The sequence below is a fragment of the Nematolebias whitei genome, chromosome 10 (genome assembly GCF_014905685.2).
Source record: "Nematolebias whitei isolate Nwh7 chromosome 10, NemWhi1, whole genome shotgun sequence".
NCBI lineage: Eukaryota > Metazoa > Chordata > Actinopteri > Cyprinodontiformes > Rivulidae > Nematolebias > Nematolebias whitei.
The window spans coordinates 22,581,740-22,601,683 of record NC_056507.1 but is presented as its reverse complement, the minus strand read 5'-3'; the positions used below and the strand labels follow the sequence as shown (position 1 = coordinate 22,601,683).

At 38.1% G+C, this 19,944-nt stretch overlaps 1 protein-coding gene across 2 annotated transcripts in view; it reads left to right on the top strand.

Moving 5' to 3' along the window:
* Positions 1 to 590: 590 nt before the first annotated feature.
* The window catches only part of wnk1a (WNK lysine deficient protein kinase 1a), a 34,624-nt gene continuing 15,270 nt past the window's right edge, over positions 591 to 19,944 (top strand). For both annotated transcript variants that reach the window (XM_037683468.1, XM_037683467.1), the window contains exons 1-3: positions 591 to 1,771; positions 18,675 to 18,847; positions 19,041 to 19,261. In XM_037683468.1, coding sequence (XP_037539396.1) covers positions 995 to 1,771; positions 18,675 to 18,847; positions 19,041 to 19,261 — 1,171 coding nt within the window. In that variant the 5' untranslated portion in view covers positions 591 to 994. The remainder of the gene's footprint in view (positions 1,772 to 18,674; positions 18,848 to 19,040; positions 19,262 to 19,944) is intronic.

Genomic DNA, 19,944 nt, shown 5'->3' with positions numbered 1-19,944 from the left:
ATAGATATATATATAGATAGATAGATATATAGATATATATAGATATCTCGTAATTGTACTGTCAGCTGTAAATTACTTCAAATTAGCTAAACCTGCTTCATCAGGTCTCCATTTAATGTGAAGTTGTCAGTGAAATATATATTTAATTTTTTAAATCCTAAGTAGTTATTATACGTGTTGTAAACGCTATCAGAAATGATTGGTGTAATGTTAAACAATCAAAGATGAGAAATGCCACTTCGATGGCAAATTTATGGTATGTTCAGTTAAAATAATTCATAGTATTACCCCGAAAGTCCAACTGATGTTTATTCTAAAAAAGGTTTCTGAAGCCTTGTATGAGCAGTGTTTAACGGCTCTCTGCTTATTGTTAAAACATGACTATATACACAGTAAATCAGTCTGTTAAAACTTGTGCTGGTCACAACAAACAATGTTGACAGTTGACATAATGTTTGCTACTTCAGAGTATATTGGATCATGTCAGGTGAGGTAAGCTTATGTATATATTTTTTCTTCTTGTTGCAGAAAAAGTGGACTGGAGCATATTCAGGCTATTTGCCCATCCTGCCTTTGCCAAGTGTGGGGTGATCGGTGCCAATTGTAGGCTGTGCATGTTTGTTCTCCACCAGTGATTCCTTATGCTTGAAAGAAGCTGCAACCTGTGTCTTACAGGATGGATGGTGTGAATTTAAAGATACTTCTGTATCGACATCAGTGCTCTGGGCTTTGTTGCGGCGTTCAGTTTTTTTCCATTTACAAGAGAACACCTCCCATCATACATCCCCAGTTGCTGCGCCTCGTATATAAAGACAGTTTTTGAACAATAGAGGACGAGGACAACACCAAATAGAAATTTTGAGACTTTATTTACTTTTTTTTTTCTTCAAAGCACAGATTGATACCACTTAAACAAGCTTATGTGACAGACATGGAAAAAATATTATTTTAGAATTTTTTTGTTACTGTACCCTTTTTTAGTTCAGGTTTTGGGATGTCAGAAAAGCCAGACGACAAAATGGTGAAGTTCCTAGCTCCCCCTCCAAAAAGTGGAAATGGCCCCAGTACTGGTTCAGATTCGCTGGTGAGTGAGAGTCGATCAGTAGAGGTGAGACGCCGGCATCACACTATGGAGCGTGACAGGTGTAACCCCGAACACCGGTTCTTGCGTCGAAGTGTCATCAGCGATTCCAACGCTACAGCGTTAGCCCTTCCTTTACCCAGCAAAATCCCCATCTTGGCTCCTCAGCGATGTGAGCTACAGGAACCAGTCCTGCAGCTTGAAAAGGCTTGTGCTACTCACTCAACAAAGACTGAACCAAGAAAAGATCATCATGAAAAGTGCACTGAAAATGGAAGAGAAAGGCATGAAAAAGATCAAGGTATAGCTAAGGAAGACATCCCTTCAGCACAAAAGTCTGCCACTGTGCAAGAAATCTGTGATAGAGATACGCTGGTAGCAGCTCACGCTACACCATGTCTAGGATCAGAATTGCCAATTCACCCAGAACCTGTAAGCACCACTGAGGTGAAGGTACCTCCTGATGATGAGGGGGAGGATTCTGCCAAGGCTCGAGCAGAGGCAGAGCAAAGAGAGGCTGAGAAAAGAGTACAGGACGACATAGAGGAGGCAGAGACCAAAGCAGTTGGGACATCACCTGATGGACGATTCCTGAAGTTTGACATAGAAATTGGACGTGGCTCATTCAAGACTGTCTACAAGGGCTTGGACACCGAGACCACAGTGGAGGTGGCGTGGTGCGAGCTGCAGGTATGAAGTTTTCAATCCACTAATTACTATGAATTGGATAAATGTGTTCACACATTTATTTTTGTTGTAGCATTAGCATAATCAACACATACTTTCGCTAAACTAGGCTTTTTTAATTTTTTTTAAATTTTAGGCTGTATTTCAGACCTAAAGTTTTATTAAGTGAGACTTACACTCTTAGACTCATGAGACAGTACACTTAATCCTGCAGGCTCTGTAGGCCACAGCTTTGATAACTGTGGGTTTCTGATGTAATTAAGCTTACTTATTGTTTCTGGATCAAACGGTAGAAGTCAGCTCATAGTGGTTGTGCCTATTTTATAGATCCATCCTGTTTCTCTTCTTTTCCTTTTGCTCAGTTTCCAAACCTTTGTATGAGACAGTTGGTTGCCCAGAACACATTTATTGAATTGATAATTAGCATTAACTTTTTTTTTTTAAATTTGCGTAAAAAGGGGTTAAGTGTTGCATTCTCTTGCATTTGTGTTGTATCCTTTGGGTGGATTAGAACCAAATTAATTTCCTTCCCTACTGTTGCCTGAGTTTTTCCTTTTTTTCTCTCTTTGATAAATATATAAATAATTTCGCTTTTGATCCACCAAGAAAGCATTGTTAAAAAATTAAAAAAGATTCATCTTTTTAATGTACAATTCTAGTTTCATAACTACATATAAAAATACCCCTGGCAAGACAATTAAAATGTAAAAAAAAAAAAGTTCCCAAGTCCCGACTGATAAATTAAGCTAACAAGCTGAAACTTGGCAAATTCTTGTCATTAAAATCAGGTCCTTTTATTATTATTTTTTTAATTGTTTTCATGTTTATTTTTTAACTGTTGCCCCATTTTTTTTTAAGTATGAATATCTAAAATGCTCTAAAACACACAGATAAACTAAAAGGTTACTCTTTCCTTTTTTTTAAGTGTAGCAAGAATTGAGATATTGTAAATAAACAAATAATTACAGTAACATTTTAACAATCTTTTTTTGTTGTTGCATTTGTGACCTTTGACCTACTTTTGATTTTTCTTCTCACTGTATCAAATCAAAAAAAAAAAAAATTCAAGACGACAACAAATGGACTTTATTTTGTAATGAAGCCATTTTGCTTCTCATCTGACGAGCTTTCTCAATTCAAAGAAAGAAGGTGTGGAGTTTTGAGTTATGAAGCGGAGATGTTTTATATGCAAATTACACTGACACCCCCTCACAATAGGGATTTATTAATCATTAGGGTGATTATTAGTCTGAATAATAATAATTTCATGTGTTTACATGAATGAAAATCCTGATAAGAGTGGAAATGACTGGGTATCAGGCCTAATGTGCCATTAGATTTTTGAAAGTTGAAATTTGAGACCTCCTCTGATAGATTTATTTTAGATTCAATTTTTTTTTTAAGTCCTCATTTAAAACTAGCTCTGCAGCCTGTTCAGTTTCAATAACTATAGCGCTCGAAGCTTCACACACCACATGAACGTTTTCTTTACCCTGTCACAAGAGCAAACTGCTTCACACAGCAGCAACAGAACACATGCAGCTGGTTTCAGAACAATGTGAAGATTACAGACATGCGCCCCTCCCCCCTCGCAGACCAAACCACACGCATGCTCACTGTTCCTGCTGCTGAAGCTTGTGTGAATGTAAAACGGGTCACATTCCTCACAGAGGAATCTCCTGTGTGAAGCACAGCAGGCTGACCTGCCAAGTCCTGCTTCAAAACCATCAGTCCACCTTCCCTTCTCGTTTCTACCATTTGTTTAGTTTATAACCACTTTATATGCAGAGAAATGTAACAAACGACTATCTACAACTTTATTTGTTTGAATTTAACCACTTTTGTTGCTCATGGTCTTTTTTTTTTTTTTTTTAACTAAATGTTGCTGTTTTGGCTAGATGAATTATTACGATATGTAGGAATCGCGTAAGGAAAATGTTTTTTATATTTATTTGGTATTGGGGTTGCATTTATGAACCATATTTTTTTTTAAGTACAATACCTGTTATTTATTTCTAATTCAAGTCACACAGTGAAAGATTACTGTAAATTTGGGATTTCTAGAGTGATTTAAAAAAAAAAAAATATATATATATATATATCTGCCAATATATATATATATTTTTTTAAGAAACTTCAGCATTGACACAGATGTGTCTTGTGTGTCAACAGTGTTTCCCCTACCATTTTTACAAGCGGGGCGCCCCACCCCGCCAACAGAACCGAGCGCCCTGTCTACCGAACCGCACGCACCCCACCCACTTGTAAGCACTGACATAACACTAAGCTAGTGGCTCGCAATACAGGTGCGCTAGCTAAAAAGCTAAAGGCAGCCTCTTCTCTCATGCTAACCCCCCTCCCCCCACTTGAACAACGCTGTCCGTACAAACAGCGGTGCAGCTAAGATGTGTCTCTGTCTAAGCACACACACACACATCCCGGTCGACAAAACACTGAGATGAGCACCCCACCATGGCAGGTTTTCTAGAGGAAACACTGGTCAGTATCCAGAGAGAATGGGGAATTGGAAGATAAATTGCCACTTTGATTTGGTTTTGTATATTATAAGAGTCAGAGTCAGAGTCAGAGTTTCTTTATTGTCATTCGCACCTCATGTGGTACATGTGGTGGAGCGAAATTATGTACACAGGGTCCCAGTTACATCCAACAACAAAATGCACAAGAAAAACAGCAATGACATCCAAGATATGAACCAAGAAAAACATCAACTAAATATACACTAAGCACTCATAACATAAAACATTGAACATCAGCACAAACATGAACATGAGTCTGTGAGCAGATGTGCACGCATGAACACATCAACATTGAAACAGACCAGCAGACCACTAGAAGCAAAATAATAATACTGTCTGACAGGGTAGCCTTTCACTGTTGTTTCCATAAGCAATTCAGTTGCTTTTACAACGTATACTTTTTATTTTATTTTTTTTACCAAAATACTTATTGTGTTACGATATGGTGCAAAAATTCAAAGGCATCATTTAAAACTTTTTGTACAGTCAGCAGAAAATGAGTACATTTTCATTTAGACTATTAGGGAAAGTAAATTGAGGGATTATTTTCTTACTATCAAAACTGTTAAGTTCCAGGATAAAAGTAGAGTGTTCAATGTAGGTAGGTTTGCCACTAATTTGTCTTTTGAGAATTTGGTGTCTGCTTGAGGCAACAACAGTTCCCATTCATAAACTGGTCTGACGGGTTTCCTTTAAGATCTTTTAACTTAAACCTGACTACTGACGCAGTAACAAACCAGCACTTCTGTGCAACCAAAAAGCCTTACTTCAGCCAATCTAATGTTCATTCACACATATTTTATCCTCTTTAATATTTTTGAACACATCAGCTATGTCTTTGATGGACTTAAGTTTTCTTATAATAAAAACGTGTTACGGTAATTACTCAAATGTATTTCACTTTCCTTCATTCTGAGCAAAATGTTTGCCTGAAATCATTGACGTTACAGCTGCATGGCTCAAGTATGAAAGGCCATTTGTTCCAAATCTCCAAAGAATTTCTAGGCGGATGCTGTTTTTTCTTTTACTCGTGACCTCACTCATTTGTCTCACATTGCAGCCTGGTCTGAATAATAAGTAGGTTAGCACTGAGAGGAAGTTAAGAAAAGAAGGAGTAAATATAGGAACTTCTTTTTTTTTTTTTTTCACATTTTTATCTACCAGTACTTAATCAACTCTGCTTCTTCTCCTGTACTGGCTGAAGCTGTAAATGAGATGAGATGCATCCCAGACGTCCCTCTGAATAAAACTATAAAAGCTGTGTCCACCTGGCCAAAGGTGTCCCACAGAATGACATGCTTTACCCAAATACTCCAAAACAAGTGACTCTGTCTAAATCTTCACAATTTGTTGTTTTTAGGGTTCACTATAAGAGCGTCAATATTGTCTGTTTGTTTATAGTTTGATAAATTTCACAATTCTGGAAATGTAACATTTATAATTCCATTATCCATATTGCTCAAATTATGAAACCTAAAAACTTTCTTGATTTCAACAGTTAACCGGATTTCACTGGCGACCATACAGAAAATTGAAAAACTATCGGCTGTTCAATGTTCACCATTAAGACCAAATTAGGGTCTGGAGTTATGCTCTGCCAGAAATGATTTTTTTATTCTTGCGCTTAACGATTTACATTTGGGGTAAGTTTGGGGGATTTGGGTGTAATAATAACCAGTCCTTCAGTAACTACCTGCTTGGAGACAACAATTTTATTTTATTTTTAAAAACATGTAATGCAACTTTGAACATTAGTACGGTTGACTTCGGAGTAGGCCACTCGGTTTATATAATTGTTTTTAGCTATCAATATCATATGAAAAATTTTTTTTTTCTAAAATTATATGATCAAAATGTGTACAGTGGGGTTGGGGTTTGGCTGCTCTCTTCAAGGGTTTCCACAGCAATCGTTTTACGTCTGATTCCTTCCTAAAACAAAACAACCTGGGTTCGAACCTGCAGCCTCATGATTACAAGATTATTTCAAATCAGCCACCATCAGTCAACAATGAATGCTTGCCAATCTTCATTTTTATTTATGCGATTAAGTTTAAAATATATTGCTTTTATTATCACAGCACACAATATTTTTGAAAGTTGAAACGTGTAGGATTAATGTCTTGAAGCAGTTATTTATTTATTTTCATAATGGTCACAGCCCCGGAGCATTGTGGAGCTCTGAGTGCACCGAGGAAAGGAGGTGGAGAAGAATTAAAAAAAGTTCAATACAAAAAGTGGAGGTGGAGAAGATATTTGTCACCACATATAATTATTGTCAGTTTAGTTAGTGAAGCCGTTCCCATTTAGGATTTCTGTGAAGAGGAAATAAAAACACCAGTCAAGCATTGGATGTACCAGTGCTGCTTGTCAGTACATCAAATGCCCAATGTGTACGTACAATTTTGATTTGAATTGCACATCTATTTTATTTTTTTACAGGTCAGAACAGTTAAAAATAAAATTTTAAAAAGGAAATTTTAAAAAGGAAATTTTAAACTATCTAAAATAAAGTGCAACTAAATTGATGATGGACTCCCAATCACTCAACTCTAGTGTACAGACTACAGCACAACTTTGCAAACTGTGAACACAAAAAGAGGCCATGATTTTCAAAGATTTACTACTATATAAAATATGGACCCTTCTGTTGACATGTTGTAAATGCAGTAAACTATTTTAACATAACTCCACTGAATGTATGTCATAAAGCTGAACAGACAGGATTATCTTTTAGGCATTTTGTTGGTTCCCCTTATGTCTAAACCACGTGGAAAGTTGTGACCTTTTTAAACACTAACGTCTTTAATGACTCACCCAGACTTTGAGAAGGCAACTAATGGTAAAAACTACCATCTGTTAAACTGTATGTTTTACATTTTTATTTGCATTGTCGAGTGTTGTCCTTGTGACAGCTGCTGTGCTAGAACAGATCAGACAGGAAGTTTACACACAGCTGTGCAAGATGCAATCACTAAATTTTACAGGTGTGTAACTGAGATTAAACTGAAGGGTGTGACCTGACCTGTGGTTACTACAGTAATTAAAGGGCTACACAGCTTGTTGGACTCAGTGCTGCTTCCCACAGTTTCACCTGGTTCTACATTCATTCTCATTAGTATTTTTTTTTTTTTTTCTAGATAATTTACAGTCTGAAGTAATCTATTCAGCTCTATTCACAAATAGTTTGTGTTGAATATTGACTTGTATAAAGTTGCAGCTGTTTTTCTGTAAGAGATCACACATTTTAAAATAGTGTCTCAAGGTTTAAAGTTGTGTTTACAGGGACAGAAATATTCTGATATTAACAGTTCAGTTTATTTTAATGTGAGGGGAAAAAAGACTTCTCTGTACTTGAAGAACTGGGTAAATTTTGGTGAGGATCAGCATTCTTTTCGTAAATGGTAGAAGACTTTATTAGTGAGAAAGAACTTGTAAAATTTTATCTTTTTAACTGCATTAACTGAATTAGTTTTTACCACCATAAAGTGTGTAACGGCCTGTTTGGGTATCTTGACATCAGATTTTCCATTTGGTGTCTTGCGTCACATTATTCACAAATAAATTAACAGAGAGAGAAACTTTTTTTCAGTACAGTAGTCCCTCTATTATCGCGGGGGTTACGTTCCAGAGACCCCCTCGATACGTGAAAATCCGCAAAGTAGAAACGCTACTATTAAATGCTATATTTATTTTAGTATTTATATATTTTAAGGCTTTATTTAATCCTTCCCACACTCTTGCAATGTTCTATACTCTTAAACCTATGTAATTTTAACAACATGCATATGTGTACTGCACAGCAGCTACTGCAAATTTTTAAGAGTACAGTACATGTACTCATCAGCTGTGCTGAAGCTTGGTTCCGTTTGGGCTTGGTTTCATTCAGCTACCTTGCTGCATGAGGGCCCATCGTCCCATATGTGCTTCCGCTCCAGGAAGGACACTCCGCGCGCAAGGCTGCCCATGATCGTGGCCAGAATCAGGCCGAACCCCGCCGCTGTCTGTTCTTTGCAGCCCCCAGGATCCGGGTCACACTGAGTCCGGATCAACTGCTGCCCGAGCACTCGCCAGTGAAGATACTACAACTTGAAGGATGAGTTCAGCTTCAGGATTATTTGCGGCTTTCCTGCCAGTTCTGTGAGCTTAATGGATGGATCGTTATTTCTGACTTTGTGTTGCAAAACTTTTCCTCCATTTCAACAGAAAGCAGTGACTAGAAGTACTGTTGGCTTCTGGGTATTTATTTTTTTGGACTGGCCTTTAGGCTTATTGAAAGAAAACTACAAGTAAACAGTGGTCAGAAACAGTGTTTGCTTCTGGGTAGGGTCCCCCCCCCCCCCCCCCCACCTTTTTATCTCGTACCATCCCAGTCACGTGAGTAATATTAAAGTTGACAATCATTGAAAAACCGTGAAAGAGCAAAACCATGAAGTAGCGAGGGTCTACAGTTCTTTGTCAGAGCTGAGCTCTTTGATTTAGCCATGACCTACGTCAGCGTAGAAAGAACTTCGGGCCCTCAGGTTCTGGTGTTCACATGCCTTTTATTCTCTGTCTATATTTGGGATGTTAGGTTATTTATGATTTATGATGACCTTTTATGATGCCACTCAACATTGTAGTTACCAGTAGGTTTCACATGGGATAAAAATGATTCTAGTCATAAAGTTTACGTATACTGTATTATATTTGAGTATACATAGTATAATATTGTGTAATGTGTTGTGCATACATATTTGAGCATCTAAGTAAGTGGTAATTTAAAATATTGTACCAGTCTTTATATTATCATTATTTATTTTAAATAATATTGTTTTGTTCTGTAGTTTTATTTATTTTTTTATCATACTCGTATCTATGCAACTTGTACCAGTATTTATCTAGCTGGGCTATGCAAGTTTTGGTTTTTTTTATCCATTCAAGGTTTGTTTTGTAAATTAATGAAATCAAAGAAACGTTCAGAATCCAGATGGCCTGATGTAACCCTTTTTTGTATTAACAATGTTTGGGTTGTAAATGTTCTACAAAAAATTGCTCATTTTAAAAACATGAAAGTAGATAGAGCAGAAAGAAAACGTACTGTAAAGGGAGACTCTGCAGAACTTAAAATATAGAGTTATAAGTAGATCACAGATAAACATGAATTTGAATTTGGTCTAAGTATAGTACATTAAAATTTGAGACTACAGTGTGGTTCTTTTAAAATAAGAGATGGAAAACTCGTGTTTACTTATAAACTTTTGACAAACCTGTATTTTATTTTTTGGCCTATGATTAGTAATAAATAAACGACTCATTCAAAACGTTACCGGCATATGTGAAATATTGTAAAACTGAATGATGGTAATGTTTGTTCTTGTAGTAGCTAGGCAGTATTTCAAAGTGCTGGAATTTATCAGGCCAGTTATTGTTTTAGTGAAATTGTTTTGTAACACACGTTTGTGCTTTCAAACCTTACTGATGTCTTCTGACTTTGTTCAACACGCTGAATTTATGTTGTGGTCATAAGTAGGAGATGACTGCCGTTTAAGGATAGTACATGAGAAATGGAGCAGTGACTACAGGAGTCAAACTTAAACTTCACTTTTCAAAAGAACCGAAGGAAATGTAGGCCATGATTTGGATTTCTAGCTTTTGTTTCGCACATCCTGCAAGTTATTGCTAACATAAACCCTATTCGCACAGGATTAGTTTTACCTAGGGATCACATGCTATTTGTAATAATTACGGAGATTGTCTGTGTTGTTAATCCCATGCGAATCGGCCATGTCAGTAATTTGTAAAGTAAAAATTCTCCCGCAAATTACCTACTATATTTTGCTGAACTCCGACGTCCTGTGATAATACTAATCCAATGTGAATAGGCATCTCTGTGATTTGGACAGAAATGGGCCGGATACTATACGTAATGAGTCATTTTTTGTTTTTGCTTAAACAAAATTTGGAAAAATATATAACAAGACTATTTTAAATGAACGCATTGCTCGCTTCAGCTTTTTAAAATTTTTTATTTATTTTTTATGTATTTTTCTTTTTTGCTTTGGCTTTTATGCTGCTACTTCCTTCACCGCAGATGACAGCAGGTGCGGAGACGCACGCACAACCCATCCATCCATCCATCCATTTCCAATTTTATATTGTGCATTGTGCATTCTTTAGTTTTCTTTAGTGCTGATTCGTAAAACCACATCAAAGCCTGAGACCGTCCGGGACCGCACATTAAGCACATTATTATGAACTGGCCTGGTCATGACAATGCAGCGTGTTAACATCATATCCAGAAGATGTCTGTAAATTTCAGTTAAATCTCAGGCTTTGGTTATCCCGTGCGAATGCGTCGCATAAAAAGCAGACGTTGGGGGAGTAATTTATTTATTACACTTGGTCCTTAGGTAAAACTAATCCAGTGCGAATAGGGCTTTATCTGCACTTGTATTTTTGTTTACCATTTTAGTTAACTGTTTAAAGCCATTGTAGTTGCCTAAATACACAATTTGTCAAGGTTTTTAATTCTAATAATATAATTTCTACATAATCAAATTATTGTTTGGTGTTGATGTTACTTGGACACCTCTGGGTTTTCTTTAAACTTGTGATGGAAAACAGCAGACATTCCCCTTTTTGTTAACAATCGGTTATGAGAATTGTCCTGTTCAGAATATCTCGACACCGCTCATTTGCATTTGATCTTGGTGGCAATATTTGCTTTAACGCTCTCCACCACTCTTTTTTTTAATTAATTAATTTATTTATTCCTTTTTAAAGTGACTGTATTTCTGTTGACTTATCGTCCTGGCAGCTTATAGTTGCAATTTTTCAGAAGATATTTATATTTTTTGTTTTTGACCTTGCCTTTCTGATTCCACTGTTTTCCCTCTGACTATTCATATCTTAAGGATTATCTTACCGACTCAATATTCGTTACATTCAGATACTGAAATGTCTCAAGACGCTGGTGAAGATTCTCAGTCATCCAGGACATGGTAAATCAAAATATATATATTAAAAACAAAACAACTGGACTTTATTTGTAACTGAAGATGTTTCGCTTCTCATCCGAGGAGCTTTCTCAAGTCAAAGAAATGAGGAGTGATGTACTCATAAATGTTCAAATGTAAACAAACAACTTAAAATTGTTAGCAACAAAACATGACTAGTGATTCTGCTCATTTATTAAAAAATATGGCAATAGTTTTGGTTGCAAAAAAATTGTATTAAGTGGTTTTTAAAAAAAAAATTTTTTTATCATAAATTATACGGTCCAGGACCGGCCGCTCCCACCCCACCGGTCACTCTTGAGTGCACCCTGCTGGCCAGGTGGCCCCTCGAGCTGGGGAGTCATCACACGAAGGTCCGGTGTTTTTTTCTCTCCCTCTCTGGACCACAACGAACGTCTCATCTGGACCATTGTGGTTCTACCTGGTTCCGACAAAAATCGCCGGGTGGTATTTCGCTGGTTTTTCTGCTGGACTGGCCCTCGTGGTGTCTTCATAGGTGTGGGGGAAGTGTACTTGTGACCCTCGAACTGGACCAGAACCGAACTGAGTTGGCTGTGGGGGACTTCATCTTCAACAGAGCCGGTCTCAGCTTCAGTGAGCAGCCCGTTACTTTTAACGAAGGACTGTCCACCTTTGTGGAATCGCTGTGTTTACCTGGAGGAGACGCTCCGGTGCTTTGAAGCGCCGCCGGACCGGAGCAGAACCGGGCCAGGGACAATTTCAGCCTCTTCGTCTCTCGTGCTATGGAGCGCCGGAGCCAGACTGGAGCAGAACCGGACTGGACCAGTGTCGACTTCAGCCTCAGCCTCTCCGGTCAGTCTCGTTTTTCACTGGGGGTACCTCTCGTGCTGTTGGGTGCGGAGGTGATGTGCAGAGAAGCGGAGGAGCAGCGTGAAGGAGCAGGGCTGCGTGGTGTTTGAGAGAAGTTCGGAGTTTGTATCGGAGTTGCTCAGGCCTCATCCAAACTCACCTGGATAATAACTAATTTTATTCCGGATCACGCTGTTGGCTCCTGTTGACCTGAAACGAGCTAGGATCGTGCCTTTCACTTCAGGAGGATTTTCTGGCAGCTCACTCTATTTGCTGCGAATTATCTGTTTCTGTTTCGGCCTGTTGATTCTGGACCCAGCTTCTGTTTCCCATGGGACCATCCATCCATCTTCACTGGGGGGCTGGAACTCCCCTCAGCCCAACTCAAACTGCAGTTGGGCCACCTCGTCGGGTTTGTTTGCCATTTGAATTGTGACGTTTTATGGTCTGAAACTTTTCTGCATCATTCATATTACTGTCACTATTTTCAGTTCTCAGATTATCTGGAGTCACTGAATCTTGTTAATACACCTGAATCTGCCCATCACTGCAACTTTCACTGTTTTGGGTTTTGAATGATCACGTCTTCATTAATGTTTCGCTGTTTACATCAGAGGTTCTTTGGTTGCTAGTCCTGTGTCTTCGAAAACAATTCCAAACCAGTTTGAAGCCTTAGCTGTAAACATCACTTTGAATGGTGGCCAGATATTATCTGTAGTCTGCTGTTACCGTCCACCCTCAGCAACACCTGAGGCTCTGTCCACCCTGATGGAATTTCTTGGTAATTTAAAATTCAAAGAGATCCTTTTGGCAGGAGACCTCAACATTGATTGGTGTAAGTCGACCCCTCTCTGTGATAAATTCAAGGAATGTTGCCTGTCTTTCAATCTTACCCAATTGATCAACTCTCCCACTAGATTAAACAAAAACCATCCTGAAAAATCCACCATCTTAGACCTATTTCTAACTAATATGCCTCACAAATTCCCTGGTACAGGTGTATTTGCCAATATCTTGAGTGATCATTGTGTGACAGCGGCTTTGAGAGATATTAAACTTCCACCTTCTAAGCCCAGATTAATTCAAAAAAGGGATCTGAGACATTTTTGTGAACAGTCATTCCTCTGGGATCTGTCTCACTTTGACTGGCATCGTATTCTGTTAACTGATGACGTGAACTCCGCTTGGAACTATTTTCATAATAGTTTAATTTATTTTGTGAACAAACATGCTCCTTTTCGTCAGTTCAGAATAAAGGGACGAGACAGCCCCTGGTTTACTCCAGAGCTAGCTGACCTCCTGCACAGGAGAGACCATCTTTGGGCCACAGCGAGAAAATCTGACTCAGACACTGATTGGTTGAGTTTTCGACAGATGAGGAATAAATGTACAACTGCTGTCAAAGCAGCAAAACGCAACTATTTCTTATCTCAGGCCTCCAAAAATCTGAATGACCCTAACAGATTCTGAAAAACCATCAAATCTCTCTCAGGCACCCCACAATCATCTGACCTCCCATCACAACTTCTCATTAACTCTGTTCCTGTGTCTAATAAGCACAAGATCCTGAACTGTTTCAACAAACATTTTGTTGCTTCTAGTTCTTTATTTGACACAGTTACTAATGGAAAATCAGCCACTTCACTTAATAACCAAACTTCTACAAATCAAATCCCTCCTACAAGTCAATCCTCAGTTAATCACAGCTTCTCTTTTTCTCCGTTCTCAGTCAGTGAGGTCAATAAACTGTTAAAAGATCTTGATCCTAAAAAATCTGAAGGTCCAGATGAACTTCCACCTTATTTCTTAAGGCTGGCTGCTCATATCATCACAGTCCCTGTGACCCACATCTTCAATCACTCCATAAGACAAAACTCCATCCCAGACACTTGGAAAACAGCCTTTGTTCTTCCTTTGCTGAAGGGAGGTGACCCCACCTCACTGAACAACTACTGGCCAATCTCTAAACTCTGTATTTTAGCCAAGGTTCTAGAAAAACTGATAAACTCTCAAATCAAAAATTACCTGGACTCATTTAACATCTTACCTCCACATCAATCTGGTTTCAGGAAACAACACAGCACAACCACTGCTTCACTGAAGGTTCTTAATGACGTTGTTGAAGCACTGGATGCTAAGGATTATTGTGCTGCACTTTTCTTAGACCTGTCTAAAGCTTTTGACACTGTGGATCATAACATCTTGTCATAAGCTCTCAGAAATTAGTTTCTCAGAACACACCATTGGATGGTTCTCTATCTCTCAGACCGGAAGCAATGTGTTCAACATAATGGTACTTCCTCCAGTTATTTAACAATCAACAATGGTGTACCACAAGGCTCAGTCTTAGGACCCACCCTCTTTACAATCTACATACTTAATGTAGGTAAAAACATCCCTGATGCATCCATACATTTCTATGCTGATGACAGTTGTTTATTGTCGAGCTAAAACTGTTGCTAAGGCTTTCCAGCTTTTGAAATCTGCATTCAACTACATCCAGACAGATTTGTTCTGCCTCAAACTTGTCCTAAATGCCGACAAAACCAAAGGGATGCTTTTTGTCAAATAGGAAGTTGGTCCCAGCAGTTCTTCCTCCGATTTTATCCTCAAATGGTGTCCCCGTTGAGTTTGTTGATTCCTATAAATGTTTGGGTATCTTGGTCGACTCGCATCTCTCTTTTAAGCTCCATGTGGAAAACTTGGTAAAGAAACTGAAAGTTAAACTGGGTTTCTTTTTCAGAAACAGATCCTGTCTAACACTGAATGCTAGGAAACTCCTTGTATCTGTGACTTTCCTTCCCTCCATTGATTACAGTGACATCATTTACATGAATGCTCCTACAAGAACCCTGCAGATGTTGGATGCTGTCTATCATGGTGCACTAAGGTTCATAATTGGCTGTGATTATCGTACCCACCACTGCACCCTGAATTCACTGGTTAACTGGACATCATTAACTTCACGCAGACACTCTCACTGGTACAGTTTTATCTTTAAATCACTTCTTGGTCTGCTGCCTTCATACATCTCCTCCTACATGTCTCTGCGTGAGTGCAGCTACGGCGTGCACTCTCAGGACATTATTACCTGCAGTGTTCCTTCAATGAGGACTGAACCAGGCAAGAGAGCCTTCTCCTACTCCGCTCCCGTTTCCTGGAATACCGTACAAAAACAATTGAAGTTCTCGACCTTGACCTCTCTGTAAGTGGCTTTAAGAACCTGTTGGACTCCTGGCAGGGACCAACGCAGACATGTTCCTGTTTTTAGTTTTCTACATTCGCCTTAGAATCTAGCTGTTTTTTTGTTACCTTTTCCTTTTAGCCATCCTATTTAAAAAAAAAAACAAAAAAACTGCTGTATGACTTTTTATAACTGTTTATTGTTGTTGCTGTTGTCCATTGTTGTCATCATTCTTTGTTGAAATCAGGTCTCTCTTGTAAATGAGTCCTCGAGGTTCAATGGGATTACCTGTCTAAATAAAGGTTGAATGAATACACATATAGTCAAGTCAAAAAAAATTTATAAAGCACATTTAAAACGGCAGCTGTTAACAAAGTGCTTAACAATAAGATCAAGGCAGTAATTAAAGAGAATTAAAAGCATAAAAAATAAAAACACAAACGATGAGAAACCACGAACTACTAAATCAAATCACACTGTGTTAAACGTTAGTGTGTTACAGGTGTGTTTTTTTTTTAAAGAGATTTAAAAACAGGAAGTGAAGTGGCCTGTCTAATGTTGAGGGGCAGATTGTTCCAGAGTTTAGGGCCCATGACTGAAAAATCCCGATCTCCTCTGAGCTTCAGTCTGTTTTTTTTTTTTTTTGTTTTGTTTTTTGGTACAACCAAAAGCAGCTGATCAGATGATCTTGGCGCTCGAGAAGGAACATATGGTTGAAGTAGGTCATAGAGGTATGAAGGTGCAAGGCCATTAATGCATTTAAAGGTCAACAGGAGAATTTTAAAATCAATTCTGACATGTACAGGAAGCCAGTGAAGGGAGGACAAAACTGGTGAAATATGTTCAAACCTATGAGTTTCTGTTGAGAGCCGTGCTGCAGCATTCTGGACAAGATGGAGTTGTGAAAGAGACACCAGACTGACCCCATCATAAAGCATGTTACAGTAGTCCAGTTGGGTTGTAATGAATGCATGGACTATATTTTTCCAAGGTCAGATCTGGTCAACACGGACTTAAGCTTCGCTATTTGCCTTAACTGGAAGAAGCTTTTTTTAGTAGAATAGAGTTTGTTAAAGTCAGAGTCTAAAACCATCCTGAGATTTGTAACGGACTGCTTAAGATATGACACAAGGGAGTCTAGGTTAACGGGCTCAGAGACAGCAGTAGAGCTAGGGCTAAACACAAGAATTCAGTTTTCTGATCGTTGAAACTTAAAAAGTTTGAAGCTATCAATGATTCAAAATAAAAACATAGAAAAGTTGTATTTTCACAGCTACTATGACTTTTATCTATTAGAATATGCCAGTTGTGGTTATCTTAGTCATGTGCAAATACTTTTCAGTTTTATTCTGTCTATAACTACTTTGGAGAGGTTTAAGTAGATTTTAGACTGTTTTTCACACTTTGAATGAATCATCTTGCAACAAATGTTGCTTTTTGCTATTTTGGTCTTGGTAGGGAATGGCATTTGTTTATAGACAGCTGTCAAAGTGTCACTATGCTTTCAGTGCTGAGCATGAATGTGCATCTGTGGATGTTTTGCATTTTTATTTTGGCATGGTAAGCTGAAGAAAAAAAAGAAATAATAGCCCCACTAGATATATAAGTTAAAAAAAAGGTCACTACGCAGTTACAACTATAATCTAAGTTTAATTGTAAGGTTGAACACTAGAACGTTTGTCTGTGTTTAGCCAAGCCAAAAACTAATTCTCCATTCACCAGTGGACTGAATTTCCTGGACAGCCTGGCATGTGGCCAAGTCTGTGTGAGTTTGGGGGGAGGTCTTTGGCTATAGGGTTTCCAAGTGCAGTGAGTTTGCAGCTCTAGTTAGGCATGCAGTAAATGTGGGTCATGCAAGGATATGCTCAGGAAACTTGAGATGGGTGGTTCCACATTTCTTTGTTAATGCACAGGCCCTACTAATGCAATAAGGCTTCTACTCGTATACATTCAGCAGGTTGCTGTCAAAGAATTATTAGGTTTGCCGTTTTGTGAATCGTTCAAAACAAAAAAAAAATCTGTTTTTGTTCAGAAGTAGAGAAGTTGATTATAGCGGCACTTGAGACAATAAACAAATACTGCTGGTTTACACAGTTGTTATGATTTATGTGTCTAAATTCATACAGATGCCTGTTTTGTGCTGCATGAGAGTGATGGTTTTAATGCTGATGTTTGGTCTTAAGAGCATAGTGTGAAACCAACCATATTAAAATTATCTTTCAGAATTTGTTGAATTGTTTCTAGTTTGGCTTCTCTCACTCAATGCATTTCTTTGTGTCATGACTAGTGACTGCTGCTGCTGTAACATGAAAACTATGAATAGCAGCTGTTGCACAAGGAGGCTGATTTATTTTAAATTTATTTTACATTTATGTGTGATTCCCTGTCAGCAGTTTCTTTTCTGATTTCGGTTTTCAAAGCATTAAGGCCAAAGCCAGACACGTTCTTTTGGTTTACAAAAGAAAAAAAAAAACAGTTCCACATTCTTACAAGACAGCTGCTTTGTCATTAACAAGTACGACTCAAGTTGGTTCTCATCTCATCGGTTCTTCTTGGCTGTAGGTGATTTGCCACCATGACTTGTTTGCCCACTCTGTGGGTGGACATCATAACTAAACTGATCAAAAGTTTTTTTGTTTTTTTTTAGCTTATCCCAGCACTGCTTAAAGGTCCAGGTGTAGCCGTGCTGCGCCGTCATCGACAATATTTTTGCAGTACATTAGTGTTTCTTGTAGTGCTGTCCAGCTTGTGCTGAATCTTTTGATCTGCCAATATATATATAAAAAAAAGTCAAAAGCCATCAGCATCTATAACATCTCTTAATGAAAATAATGAGTTACAACAACAAAATAATTTCCCTTTGGGATTAATAAAGTATTTTTGAATTGAATTGAAAAACACAAAGGTCTATATTTTATCATTGGTCCACAGCATTGTTTTTGTAGCTTCCATACTGAACTAGAAACTACAAAAAAAACAACAACAAAAAACTAATTGGGTGGGTCATCCAGTGATGTAGCTCTGCTGGCCAGGCCTGCTTATGTCAAAATTGTCACCTCGGAGCAGGTCACTTAGAACCACAAACGAGATGGTCCCATAAACTGGACTGAGTGGGGGTTGGTACTTACATTGGGCAGGCCCTTAACTAGTGCGGTGTGGTGCAGAAGCAATGTGTAGAGACGGTGGCAAAGCGCTAAATTTGTTTGAGGAACATCTTTCTTCTATTTTGGAGACATCTATGAAATTACATTTAGATGATGTATTTTAAAAATATACTTTTCTTGGTCATCAGTATTTGTAATCATAAGAATAATTAATTTGCTTTATGTGCAGCTATAAAAGGGGTCAATTTTTAAATGTTTCCTTTTTGCTCCCTTTAGGATCGTAAGCTGTCGAAGGCAGAGCGACAACGCTTTAAGGAAGAAGCAGGGATGTTAAAGGGCCTACAGCATCCCAACATTGTTCGCTTTTATGACTCCTGGGAGGGACCTTCCAAGGGAAGGAAGTGCATTGTATTGGTCACTGAACTCATGACTTCTGGTACACTTAAAACGTGAGTCTCAACTTTTACAAATTTATCTGATGTACAAATGAACAAGTACTTGTTAATATTTATTTACTCATTTTTAAAAGGGAATGTAGACATGTCTGTTATCATCTTTTATGAAGAAAACTGTCATTTTACTATCATGACTTGTTCTGTGCTTCCTGGAAGATGTTTAGAAATCTGTTCTGTTCTTTTCTAGATATCTGAAGCGGTTTAAGGTGATGAAAATCAAAGTGCTTCGTAGCTGGTGTAGACAAATCCTTAAGGGACTCCACTTCCTTCATACTCGGGCTCCTCCAATCATCCACAGGGACCTCAAATGTGACAACATTTTCATCACAGGACCAACAGGATCTGTCAAGATTGGAGACCTGGGACTGGCCACTCTCAAGCGTGCATCTTTTGCCAAAAGCGTTATAGGTATGAACCCAAAGCCAATTCAGCCTTCTGATCCCAGTGGGACAGTAACTTTTTAAGTTGTGAGTGTTATGTCTTCATGAAAAAATGTTTTTCTGACATTGTTGAAAACAGACCACAGCTTTTCAGCTGTCTCTCAAACCACAGCTCAAATGGAGGCCAATTACTGTGATGATCTAAGATTTTTCCTTTTTTACAACTGACTTTTTATTTGTCAATTTTGATACATGTATAGAGCATTTCTGTTCTATGTTTCATCAAAAAGAGAGGCCTTTTTCCCAGGCATCTACTGACTGTAAGTAGCGCCTAATGTTTCTCTTTCTATTAATTAAAAATCTGTTATTATAATAGTAGAAACTTAGTTCCTGCCCTTTTGGGGGGCAATAGATATGACTTTTGTTCATGTCTCAGACTGGTCTTCGTTCTGTGGTTTGGAAATATGTGGTCTGTTTGCCATTGATAATTAAAATGTTTTAACATCTCTTTGTATGGGCTTTCTTCAACAGGTTTTTTTCCTAGTGTTTTGTCTCTTGCTGTCTTAAAATATTTCAGGACTGCAGTCTTTTTGCGTCATCTCTCTGTCCAGGGCGCTCTCTCCACTTTCTCTCTGTCAGCATTTTATATTTTTTCCTTATTTCCTTTTTTTTGTTTTATGTTCACATTCTTGAGTATGTTTTAAAATGTAG